The sequence below is a fragment of the Bidens hawaiensis genome, unplaced genomic scaffold, assembly GCF_021521415.1.
Source record: "Bidens hawaiensis isolate Kalapana, Puna unplaced genomic scaffold, B.hawaiensis_p1.1 tig00030524_1, whole genome shotgun sequence".
In the NCBI taxonomy this organism is placed as follows: domain Eukaryota; kingdom Viridiplantae; phylum Streptophyta; class Magnoliopsida; order Asterales; family Asteraceae; genus Bidens; species Bidens hawaiensis.
Genome location: NW_027495091.1, coordinates 141,067 through 153,840, shown reverse-complemented (window position 1 = coordinate 153,840; position 12,774 = coordinate 141,067). Strand labels below are relative to the sequence as shown.

The 12,774-nt window shown below is 34.9% G+C and overlaps 1 protein-coding gene, 1 non-coding gene and 2 pseudogenes across 2 annotated transcripts; all 4 read right to left on the bottom strand.

The window, feature by feature from the left end:
• Positions 1-313: 313 nt before the first annotated feature.
• LOC143580570 (U1 spliceosomal RNA) lies at positions 314-462 on the bottom strand (annotated as a pseudogene).
• Positions 463-1,164: 702 nt separating this feature from the next.
• LOC143580573 (U5 spliceosomal RNA) lies at positions 1,165-1,274 on the bottom strand (annotated as a pseudogene).
• Positions 1,275-1,513: 239 nt separating this feature from the next.
• LOC143580572 (U5 spliceosomal RNA) lies at positions 1,514-1,637 on the bottom strand. The gene has a single exon (XR_013143682.1). It is a non-coding gene; the product is annotated as a U5 spliceosomal RNA (small nuclear RNA).
• Positions 1,638-9,447: 7,810 nt separating this feature from the next.
• Positions 9,448-11,911, bottom strand: LOC143580568 (putative polygalacturonase At3g15720). Its single transcript, XM_077063553.1, has 10 exons — positions 11,855-11,911; positions 11,651-11,776; positions 11,408-11,551; positions 10,746-10,898; positions 10,644-10,673; positions 10,360-10,567; positions 10,187-10,268; positions 10,008-10,095; positions 9,789-9,908; positions 9,448-9,672 (listed from the first exon to the last, which is right to left on the bottom strand). The coding sequence occupies exons 1-10, from the start codon at positions 11,909-11,911 to the stop codon at positions 9,448-9,450; spliced, it is 1,233 nt and encodes a 410-aa protein (XP_076919668.1).
• Positions 11,912-12,774: the final 863 nt, after the last annotated feature.

Sequence of the window (12,774 nt, the reverse complement as noted above, 5' to 3'; positions counted from 1 at the left end):
TTAACCCATACCAACCAAATCCACAATAGTACACCGCCACAACGCTACGAGTATATACACATATCCTAGCTGCCCCGGCGCATTTGCACCGGGTAAAACACTATCAACAATTTTTATAACACACCTCAAAGCTAATAATAAAATTAGCTTATTCAATATTTACTCAACAAAACAGCAAAATAAAAAAGAGATATTTACTCCCACAAACATAAATTAAGATGCATAATTTACAAAGTAATATGTTTTTGTATCAAAGTTGATGAAAACAAACGTAGAGCACCAAAACAACAGCTACTTTAGACTAAGGCTTTAGGTAGAGGCCGCGAGAACGTTGGCCTCCACTACCATAAATTATGACATAGGCTCGACCACTTGAGGCGACCTTAGGCAAACACCCCTCCAAGGTGCAATTGGAGGTCATGAATCTTCTTGATCGCCCATTGACCCCTTCAGGGTAAGTGAATAATCCAAAGGCCTCTTCTCTCGTTTATATGATAACACTCATTCCTGCTTTCTTCTTCCCGGTCAGTGGCGTAGCATAATTGGGGCCACTCCAGGGGTGGCCCCGCCTCATTCGTTTTTTAGCTCGGTGGTGTAAATTTATCCTTTTTCGGCTGGAAATTTTTATACATAGTGTAAATTTACCCGTTTTCGACCGGAATTTGAGCATGCTCCCCTCCGTTTTTTCTCGGTAGTGTAAATTTATTCTTTCTCGGTTGAATTTTTTTATACATATATAGTGTAAGTTCACCCGTTTCCAACCGAAATTGTGAGCCCGCCCCTCCGTTTTTTCTCTCGGTGGTGTAAATTTATCATTTTTCGACCGAAACTTTTTATATCTAGTGTAAATTTACCCGTTTTCGACTGAATTTTTGAGTCCACCCCCCTCCATTTTTCGCTCGGTAGTGTAAATTTATCCTTTTTGGCCGAAATTTTTTTATACATAGTGTAAATTTACCCGTTTTCGACCGGAATTTTGAGCCCGCCTCCCACTAGTTTATGAATTTTTTTATACATATTAAGTCCGCCCCCCTCAACGTGTATGTCCAAGCTTAGCAAGTTGCCACTGTTCCCAGTTCCCACCAATAATCAGTATAAAAGTGTTTTCTTTATTAAACCAAGGCCATGGACAAGTAGAAAAAGTATAATTTTTAGACAACAGTAGACAATAGAGAGTTTTTAACTTCAAATAGTATGCCACTTGATGCAACGAGCACACGGTATTATTTAGTAAAAGGCGAAAGAGTAGTTCATTTTGTGCTCACTGCGTGGCTGCATGCCTTACAACTCTCCACCTGCTCACCTTAAATGGTGGATTTCGATCCTATGCTTTCTCTTACCAACCGATGTGGGACGAACTCCAGCTTTCAAGCCTCTAGAGTCCAGACCCCTTTACTTTGCGGGTCGGGTAAACATCGTTAGTACTTTGTTGATGACCACTAGATTCTTTAACATATATATACTCCCTTGATATCCAAATGCCCAAACCCAATTGTCTTATATATTTGATTGGAGTCCTTCATTGAAAAAAGGGTCTCTCCAAAAATTGGCGTATGCCACTAGTAACAGCAAGTACACGGTATTCTTTAGTAAAAGGTGAAAGAATAGTTAGTTCGCTTTGTGCTCACTGCATGGCAACCGATATGGGATGGACTCACTCTAGATAAAACTTTTCAATTTCCAGACTCCATTGGAGATTTATGATCATTTTTTTCCTACTCCTCTTCTTCCTCTTGATTGTTAACCGCTTGTTGCGCCCATAAGTAGTCCTCTTAATCGGGTTGCATCATATCCTCGTCAAACCTGGCTTAATTCGTTAGACCCTCTAGATAAATTGGTTCAATGAACCAAGGTGGGTGATAGTGAAACGGCTGTTGCTCTCCTTCGCCGCCTTTGTCCCAGACCATGGTACCCGACTCGGTTTCCCTCTTTCACATCTCCCGTTGCAACTCAAGATTGCAGACTCGTTTCCGGATTCATTCGATCTCTTGTTGCATTTCAAGATCTTGGACTCGTTTTTGGATTCGTTTGATCTTAAGATCCCGTGGTAGGTATAGACTTCATCGCTACCTTGGCCGGCATTTTTGCGAGTAGGGTGTCAATCTTCTCCACAAGTACGTGAACAGAAAACACTTTTGGCGTTGCCTCTGTCGACGAGTCTACAGGCAAGCAAGTATTCACCTCCATGTCAAGCCATTTGAAAACCAAAAGCTCTGATACCAAATGATGTGGAAACAGAAGCAATCTAATGGCTCATGAAACTCTACTACGAACGTTAGAACAAACGCCACACATGAGAAAGGAGACGATGAGATGAGGCGACAGTATTTGTTCACACTTCAAGTGAATCAAGAAACTAGACATGAAATTTGCATAAACCTTACGCGACACTTTATCTTTTTATTAGTAATAAACGAGAACATAATACAACTAAAACGAAAATATTGATGAGTTTATATGACACTCAAATCCTACTTCTATTCAAAGAAGGAAATAGTTAATTAGAATAATAAAAACTAAACAATCTTTATTTTAAACATTAAGATAAATATAAAAACCAACTTTGACTCCAAGAAAACTAGATTGCCCCTTTGACTTTGACTTTGACTTTATATCTCCTTGAAACCGTCCCTTAAAATCTTCCATACAACCCTTATACTTTTCGTACTTGTCATTCAGGTCCTATAAGGTGGCATTACACCATTTATTACCCACTCGAGACATTCAACTTTCTTAATGCATAGTCCTATAAGCATAGTCTCCATGCAAGAAAAAAAGTTAGCCGGAATCGTTAAGTAAAGATTTCTAGGCGGATGTTCAAACCATTGTGTATATACTTCTGGTATACTTTGCAGACAAAGCGTTGATCCCCTCTCGTGAGCAGTTATATGATACTCAAACTCATATTTTAACACGCCGGAACCCATAAAATCGACACTCAAAGCTCGTTGACCACATTATTTAACTTCATGATTGAGGATGAAAACAACACTTTCATGTTGTTCTTGAAGAAAGATGTGTTTTTGGTGCGCTTTTACTTGAACAAAGAAAGTGGCGTCGTAGGTGAATCGAGTGGCTGAAAATGCGTGATGGACGCCGAAATGGAGGTACATGTTTTTGGAAGAACCTTGGAATGTGCATGACGGGTGAGGGCAATAGCATGTGGTGTATGGACACGCACGTTCATGCTCGTTTTTTTTACTGTAAAGTATGGTAGTTTCGCAACCATTTCGAGCATTTTTGCATGATACTTTTGCTGATTCTATGAGTTTTTCAAACCTCTGCAACGCTTGTAATTAATAGGCATGCAGCAAGAAGGACACTTATTGTTCACCTTTGTGCAACATGAGGGGCATGCTATATGCCCATTCTCACACTACAACAACATTAGCAAAAATAAAAACCAATAAAATATATGTTTGAGAAATGAGGAAGGAATTCACACAGCTTACAACATATACAAATACAATATTAAATGTGTCAATCGTGTCGGGTTAGCGGGTCAACGGGTTGACGTGTTGCAGGCTGACAGGTTAGGTTGAAATGTGCAACACGAACCTAACCCATATTATTATTCATGTGAAAGATTTCAACCTTGACCAACACACACAGAAATTCGGGTTAACCCGAAAACGACCAGCTTAACCCATTTATCAAAAATAATTAATATTTTTTAAAGCAAGAAGGATATAATTTAAAGTCGGTAGAGAAAATGTGTAATATGAATTTATTTTTAATAGGTATATTAAAAATCTTGAAATTGGATTAGAAATTGCAAGAGTATATTCAGAAAAACGAAAACAGAAAAACAGAAAAAATTATATATGACTATAAAAGTTTTTTTTAAAATGCTTAAACGGGTCAACCCATTTATATACAGGCCAACGTGAACCTGGCTTGTTTTATAAACGGAGCATGTTTTACAACCCGAACCTGACCTGTTTTTTAAATGTGATGTATTAGTCAACCCAAAAACGTTTTTTTTTTTTTCGTGTCGGGTTAGGGTCGTGTCAAGAGTCGCTACTCCTAAGCTATTAACAATGAAAATAATTAGTAGAAAGGACTTCACACAACTTACAACAAATAATAAAAACAAACTTTAGGCAATTCAATTATATTTTAAAGAAGCTACAAAGATAATTTATTATATGCTAGTTATGAAAGAATAACAGAAAGCTAAGATGACCATATTCTTTCAACAATTAACTCATAATACATAGAAACTAAGCCTTACATATATGAATCATAACTTCTTAACAAACAACAATTAACATATATATTTATTATTAGTACCTGAAACATAGGGAAGCTTAATGGCTTCAGGCAAATTGAACAATCGAACAAACAAGGGTCGTTAACAAACGACCGCAGCCCTCCAGTTGCACTGTTAATCAACATCCGGTTTGCAGCAACAGCATCCGTGGATGGCATCATCTGTTGTTGCTGTTCGGAGCCTTCTGAATCCGATTCGTCGTGGATGGCATCAACTCTATTGGGCATCTGCGTATTGATTTTTACTTAGTAAAAGCATGGTAAAACATTTATTTAAAAATGTTACATCTCTACTTGACATCAAAGTGAACAAAATATATAAAATTACCAGCCCCGAAGAAGGACCAGCGCGTGAATGATCACTTGGCTCAGCATTCATGATGTAAACTGAAGATGCATACGATACTTGGATGAATGTGTAGCTTTTCGTATACTAGTGTCTTTTTATAGAGGATTTGATGCAACGGTAACATTGTAATACAGTGTTTGCTTTAATTGTAACGGCTACTTAGTAATGTGAACACCGTAATATGATACTCATATTAATTCTAACGGCTACTTAGTAACGCATATCATACAAATTTTCAAAATTTTAATTTGATAAATAGTTTTTGTGTGCCCAATATGATTTTTTACATATGAATGTGTAACATCTTGAAATGTAACGTTAGTTTGCAAAAAGTTTTTAAAAATTGATATATTGGATTATAATAATTCGAGCTTTGACCCATTAGTCGATGCTAAGCCCATTTTAAGAAATGTACTAGACAGTTCCAACTTTCAACAGGTTTCCTCCATCAAGTCTTTTAGTAATGCAATGTAACCTCGTTAGTTTTGATGATGCGGAAAAAATGATTTTATTAATAATTGAGAAATTTTCTGTTTGCGTCCCTGTTGTTATAATGAGGGTGTACAATGGGCCCTTAAAAATCAAAAATTATACAATTGAGTCCCTGCTGTTTAAAGACAAGCACGCTTTGAGTCTCTCAGGCTAACGACCGACAGACTTGACGTTAACAAGATTGGTAAACTACCACTTAAAGCCATGTTTTAAAGTACATCAATATTAATAAGAAAATTACCTAAAAGTAAATAAATAATTATATTTAAAGTGAAACTCTATGGCTTGATCATAGTCTTTGCTTGTAAAACAAATCACAAAGATGAAGGATTAATCTTGAATTATTAGTAAAGTTAAAGGTTTAATTTGTTAAGTTATAATTTAGTTATTTGAATTGTAGTAGGTTTAGAAAAGGTCTTGGCTTGGAGAGGAAGTTAAGTGATTGTCTTGCAGAGCAAGTTAAGTAGGTCTATATATATAGGGTCTAGATTATTAGTTTTATGAGAGAGAGAGTTAAGGAGTCTCATTTTCATGTACGTTTGATAAGTTCGTGAAGTTCGTTTGTTATGTTCGTTTGATTATATGAAAAGAGTCTAGGGTTGTCACCCCAATATCTCGTGTTAGTTTGTTTGATAAGTTCGTTTGATTCGATTGTTTGATTCGTCTGGCCAACAATTGCTATCAGAGCTTAGGCTCGTTGTTCGTGGAAGTTCTGGGCTTCCCATTAGTAGGGTTGGAAGAATCATTGTTTGGAGAGTCCATTGAGTTTTCTTACAAAGAAGTTTGGTGTATTGGATTTGTTGCAATATATATTATATTGATTTGTTTGTGTTCGAAGTCAATCCCACAGCCGCCAAAGACAAAAAGGAAAAGGAAGCAATATATATTAATTGGACTTTTATTACGTATCCAATTTTTATTTTATTTTTTTTACCTTCATATATTTTTGTTTGGTAATTATATTATCAAGTTTAAAACTTATGGCCGGTGATAAAGAAGGGAGCTCGGGAACAGTGAAAGAATCAATGGGGAAGACAGAAAATATTGATGACTATGCGTTTAAGTTGGGTGGAGTACAATCAAAGTACAAGAGCTTAGTAGCGGTACTTGAAGAAGAGGTTTTGGTAAGAAAGTTCTTGAACTCTATGACGGATAAATATTTACCTGTTGTTTCTTCTATGGAGCTACTCGCAGACATCGAAACAATGGCGTTTGAAGATGTGGTTGGATGTTTGAAGGCATATGAAGAAAGAAACAATTTCAAGAATGTGAATGGAAGTTCATCCCAAAGTCAACTCATATTCACCCAAGCTGAAATAAAAGTTGAAAACTATCGAGGACGTGGTAGAGGTCGTGGAAGATACAGCGGACGAGGAAGAGGGAATCCAAGATGGAATGGTGAACGTAAGAATGATGAACGGCGTGAATATCGGAAAAAACAATCCTGAAGAATGGGAAGATAGAAGGAAGTATGTAACGTTCTACAACTGTGATAAGATTGGACATTACTCGAATGAATGTAAAGAACCAAGCAAAGGGAATGATGAAGTGAATTTGACGAAGAAAGAATATGATGTTGATCCTTCTTTGTTCATGGCAGTTTGTTCAATAAAGAAAGTAAGTTTGAATGAAGAAAGGGTTATCCCTGGTGTGTTTGAAAATGATGAAAAGAAGTGAAGATATATGGTACTTAGACAATGGTGCAAGTCATCACATGTCAGGAAAGATAGAGTTTTTTACTACCTTGAATGAACGAGTTTCGGGTTAAGTGAAGTTTGGTGATGTATCTGAGATCGAAATCAAATGTAAAGGTAATGTGACCGTGGTAAGTAAGACCGGTGAAAATAAAACGTTTTGTGATGTTTTCCATATCCCTAAGTTGAAGGCCAATCTTCTTAGCTTGGGAAAGTTGGATGAAGAAGGATGTAAGATTGAAATAGTCAACGGGACATTGAAGCTATATGATCAGAAAGAGAGATTGTTGATGAAGGTTCAGAGAAATTTGAATATGACGTACAACATCAAGCTTCAGGTATGTTGTAAACATAATAGCTTTGAAGTTGAAAAGAAAGAAAGTTATGAGGTGAAAGAAGTGAAGGATATTCGGTTTGGAACGATTATGAATGATTTGTTTGGAGTTCGTGAAAGTATTGGACAAGAAAGAATTGATGAGAAGAAGCGAGTTGAGAAAGAATATAGCAACATGGTTTCAAAGTTAATCACTGAAGGAACGAATGCTAAGTTTGAAGAAACGGTGAAACAAGTATGTTATAGTGGTTGAAAAGGAGGAACAAATGCAAGACGAAATATAATTAAAGATTAAGGGGGTGAATGAAGGATTAATCTTGAATTATTAGTAAAGTTAAAGGTTTATTTTGTTAAGTTATAATTTAGTTATTTGAATTGTAGTAGGTTTAGAAAATGTCTTGGCTTGGAGAGGAAGTTAAGTGATTGTCTTAGAGAGCAAGTTAAGTAAGTCTATATATAGAGTCTAGATTATTAGTTTTATGAGAGAGAGAGAGAGTTAAGAGAGAGTCAATGAGTCTCATCTTCATGTACGTTTAATAAGTTCATGAAGTTCGTTTGTTATGTTCATTTGATTATATGAAAAGAGTCGAGGGTTGTCACCCCAATATCTCGTGTTAGTTTGTTTGATAAGTTCGTTTGATTCGATTGTTTGATCTGTCCGGGCCAACAAAAGATAACCTTCTATAAATCGGTTGCAGGTCTACTTTTCTGGTAGAAAAAGATATCCCTCAAATTTAATTTCTAAAATTCGTGTTCTAGAGCCACAATCGATAAACGAGGCTTTTATAATTCGGAGGATGAAAACGAATCGAATGATGTATTTCTTACCTCTAGTCGCAGCTTGGAAAACGTAATGTACATGAGTAGGGACTTCAAATCAAGTTTCAAGGAATCAGGAATGGCCCAGTGGCGTAAACATGGCATAAACAGGATACTTTTTCCTTCGGGTTCGGAAATTTTAGACAGAAGACCGATTGTTGATCACTAATTGTCTGTCTGGTCCGGTTAAAGTCTATATCAGTGATATCCTAAATCTAAATATGCACATTAAAGTCATAGACGTATGTAAATGTGATTGAAATATACAAAGACATTTGGAATTATTCATGGTTAGTTTTACTTAAGAAGCCGACTAAAAACCGACAAGAGGAGCAAGGATGACGGTATGGGAGGTTCACACAATTTCGTAACTCACAAAAGCGGGTGTATGGTTATACTCTTATGATAACTAAAATTCTAAATGAATCCAAAACTAGACAACTCGTATACATGTAGAAAGTTGAAGTCTTTGATAAACTTACTGGTGAAGATATATGTTTTAGATGAAAGGTTATGCATTAATGGTCATACATTCTTTGCAACTAATATATTTTCATTTAAGATTAAATGGTGTTATTTAAGAAATGAATACAATGGTAATATATAACATATGTGGAATAGGACGGTCATGAAGGTATAAAGTGTACGGGAAATATGAATACAACGATAATATATAACATGATTTGGGGTGTATCCTTGTGCAGAAATACGGTACGTATTTCATTACTTATATTGTTGATGATATATGCTAGTGACGCGTTACCTGAGTTATAAATGTAAGATTGATAATGACTTTTGTGATCTAATGATCTAACTGACGAATAAATGAGATGTTATTTCCATAATGTAGGTTTAATTCGGTTTTAAAGACCAAATCCTAAATATTAGAGATGTAGATTGTATGTAACATCCTAATTTTGTAGAATATTTATAACAATATTCAAGTTGTATGCAATATGTTTTCACCTACTTCTTCATTTCATGGATTTCATATGGATGTTGCTTACTTGCTTAAATGGAATCATAATATTGAAATTTGAATTGAAATTGTTTGGCATTTGTTTTATTAGATATGAAACTCCATAGTTGATAAATGTGTATATAGATACGCATAGAAAAGATATAATACAATAATACCTTAACGTACAATAGGTATGTGAATACCCTATATTCACAAAATCGATCCATGAAATCACATCCCAACATCTCGGAATCGTCAATACATATCCAATTAATCATTGGTTCACCGAAAATTCAGTTTTGGATCGTTAATCGATCAACTCTTTACTTTTTTTCACGAAAACCGTTTTTGAGCGTTTTAGAATTTTTTGCCTTTAAGCGTTTTTATTTCCTTTGAGCATCTCGCGTACCTATAGTACGTTAAGCCTGTACAGTAACCTCACCCTAAATATGCATGTTACGAAGCAAATTTTTTTTTAAACTTCACTTTATTAAAGCCAGTAATTAACTTAAACTGTTACATCAATCTAACTGTAACTGCATGAAACAACTGGATTGGTATCATCAAACTCCCCTTGAGCATTTGTACAATTAGCAATAACATCTTGACCAGTTATTTCAACATGGTTTGTGTGGATTTCAGTACAGTTAAATTTTCCACTGCAATCAAACTTAATAGCCTCCCTTGACATCGAAGACCCGTATATATTCATATACGTCACATCACTCACTTGTACCGCGTCCATTGTTGGCTATAAAAGAAACAAAGTGAATACATGCTCTCATATGTTAAAATGTAGTAATGGAAATATGAGTCGCTCTCATATGTTAAAATGTAGTAATGGAAATATGAGTCGCAGACACTAACCGGTGCATCACAATATTTGTTATCATGAAAGCAGTAATGTTGAGTAATTATGATAGGATTTTTTACGTTTTCCATAAGAATGTCCTGAAATACGATCCCCCTAGCGTACCCCGTTCCACCCTACAATCAAATGGTTATGGAATTTGATATATAATAATAGGAAAAAATATATCAAGTTTCCAATAATTATAATTCTACCGGTACTGTCTTGATTCGTACTCCATTTGCGGTTCCACTGATGTTACAGTTTTCCACACGTACTTTTTCGACGGTGTCATAACCATGTCTTTCCCCAAGGCTTCCAATACTGCAGAAACACATAAATGACCGAGTGAAGCGAAAGTACGACAACCAACATAAAAAAAAAGAAAAAAAGAAGAACATAAACCATTTGATACCTTATGCCATGACCAGGTCCGCAGAACACCCCCGTTACATTGAGATCGTATATGCCACCGTTAATAGCCACACAATCATCACCTATTGTTATCGTATTAAAACGTATAATTAAGCATTACACTATAGATCAAATCTATTATCATATAAATGTTAAGAAGTATAATTTACATACCAGTTTGTATGTTACAGTCATGGATATTTACTTGCGATGAAGATGCAATGTCAATCCCGTCTGTATTAGGGCTGTTCTCGGGCGCTATAATTCGAAGATTTCCAAGATCTATGTCATGGGAATTAATAATGCTAATATGAAGGCTTGGGCTGTTAAGATGACTTGTGCCATTCATCCGAAGGCCATTGCAATCGTTAAAATGTAAAGCCTAAAATGATTTACGTTTACATGTTAGTTTTTTCAAGCGCATCGCAAATATTTCACTTAGACAGTAGACATCTTACCGTTGGGTGCTCACAGTCTTCGTCATTTAGCTGCATAAACGAACAATTGAACTAATTAATAAACTTTTTATATATTGTTTGATATTCAGAAAATTAATTAACCTTTTTATGCCACCAAAGCCGGCCTCGGCCGTTAAAATGGCCAGGCCCATTGATTGTGAGTCCTTGGATCGAGTTGAAATGTAGCCAAAGGGTGTTCTTTATGCAACCTTTCCATCCATCTAGTGTCTTTGGTGCAACTATATTGCCTTGAAGCTACTCATCAAAACATTACAATATTAGTCAAAATTATCATATGGTCTCAAACAAGTAACCAAACGAAAAAAAAAGAAGAAAAGGTTAAAGAATTTAAGGAATGCATTAATTATAAGTGGTCACAGTTTTAAGAAGACAATATATAATTAATATGGTTTTCTAGAATAAATTAACTTTTAAAAGATGGAAACTATATATGATCATATGGATTATATTCAAAATAAGATTTCAAGGGCCTTTTGAGTTCTAAATACATTAAAATTGATATGTGATGTAAACAGTTTGTTTTTACCTTTAACTTGTCTTAGAAGAGTACAAACAGATTTATTTTTGAATTAACATTTACATTACCGGTCGATCTCACTTAAAAGTTCAATGAGTTTTTCTGTTTATTAAAATTTAACGAGTTCGTGTATGCCTTCTTTACCAAAACGACATTTAATACGACAAAAAGTAAAACGTGAGTGCGTGTCATTAGATTAATATTTGAGTTCTAGACTCATTTTTACCTTAACAATCACGGTACCGGATTCACTGCGACATGGACCATTGAATGAAATTGGTCTTATTAAAAACGACTTCCTTGGTGGTATGACCAACGTTGGGTTTGGCGACTCGTCTCCGCATACATCAGCCCATGCATTAAGGAAAGCCTGCAACATTTAGAAAACAGTTAACTGGTCTGCTTTTATCAAACTTTTTATTAATTGAACAAACTTTCTCTTTTTATCAAACTTATAGAAGTGGTTTACATTGGTGTCGTCTGTATCGTCATCTCCTATTGCGCCATAAAACGTGACATCATAAGTGTTTGCATTTACATATAGCAGGCTAAATGAAATGTAACAAAAGCTCAAGAAGACTGCCATCAAGAAACCCTGCATTGAATATGCCAAGTTAAAAACATCCATGGACATTATTGCTAGGTGTTGGTCAATGGTCATATTATTTCTTACCATTCTGAAGGTGGTTATTCTGCTGTTGTTTGATTTGATATGCAATTTCACCTCCATCCAATTCCAATTTATATAGTGACAAAATGTAACTAGATTAAGTGCATGCTTATGGGTATATATGTGCATGTTCATGGACTAGATGCATCATGTAAATTAACGTGTTAACTATGAGAATCAAGTAGTGTAACTATATATACAATATAGTGTAATTATCGTGTGTTGTAATTACAACATAATGTATTTACACTACGATGTAATTATATAATTATATAATTACACTACTTATATATATAATTACATTATTTGATTCTTACAATTAGCACGCTAATTTAATTTGTATATTAACTTTCACCTATGGGTATATATGTGAATGTTGACTATCAATAGTAAATGCATCGTTTAACTAACTTAACTACTATTCGTTCTTATACACATAATTTTTTGTATCATGAAATAAATCGAATAGTTTTATCAGTTGATATAGAATTTTTCAAAAATATCTTTGGAGTACCGGTAAAACTACTTCGTCGGATTGTAATTTAATTAAGACATTCATTGTCATCACACGTGAGCGGTAGAGATTTTACTAGTATATCTATCCATATATCCGTTTTTTCTTTATTATATATATATATATATAAGTGTTTCTTTTCTTTTCGTTTCTTTTTTTAACAAATTTTCCCACATAATACCACCTAATAAAATCTCTCAAACCTTGCACTTGCAAAGATTTGAATTCACCACCTCACATTTGTGTGTGAGGACACCAGACCAATATGGGTGTAATTATATATAGTTTGTTTGCAAATTTTCACGTATTTATAATTACATATTAATTTGTTTAGTATTTATGGTGTTGTTGTTTTAGTTGTTGTGGACTTGTTAGTGTTGAGAGTGGTTTTGGGTTAGAACATAGATGT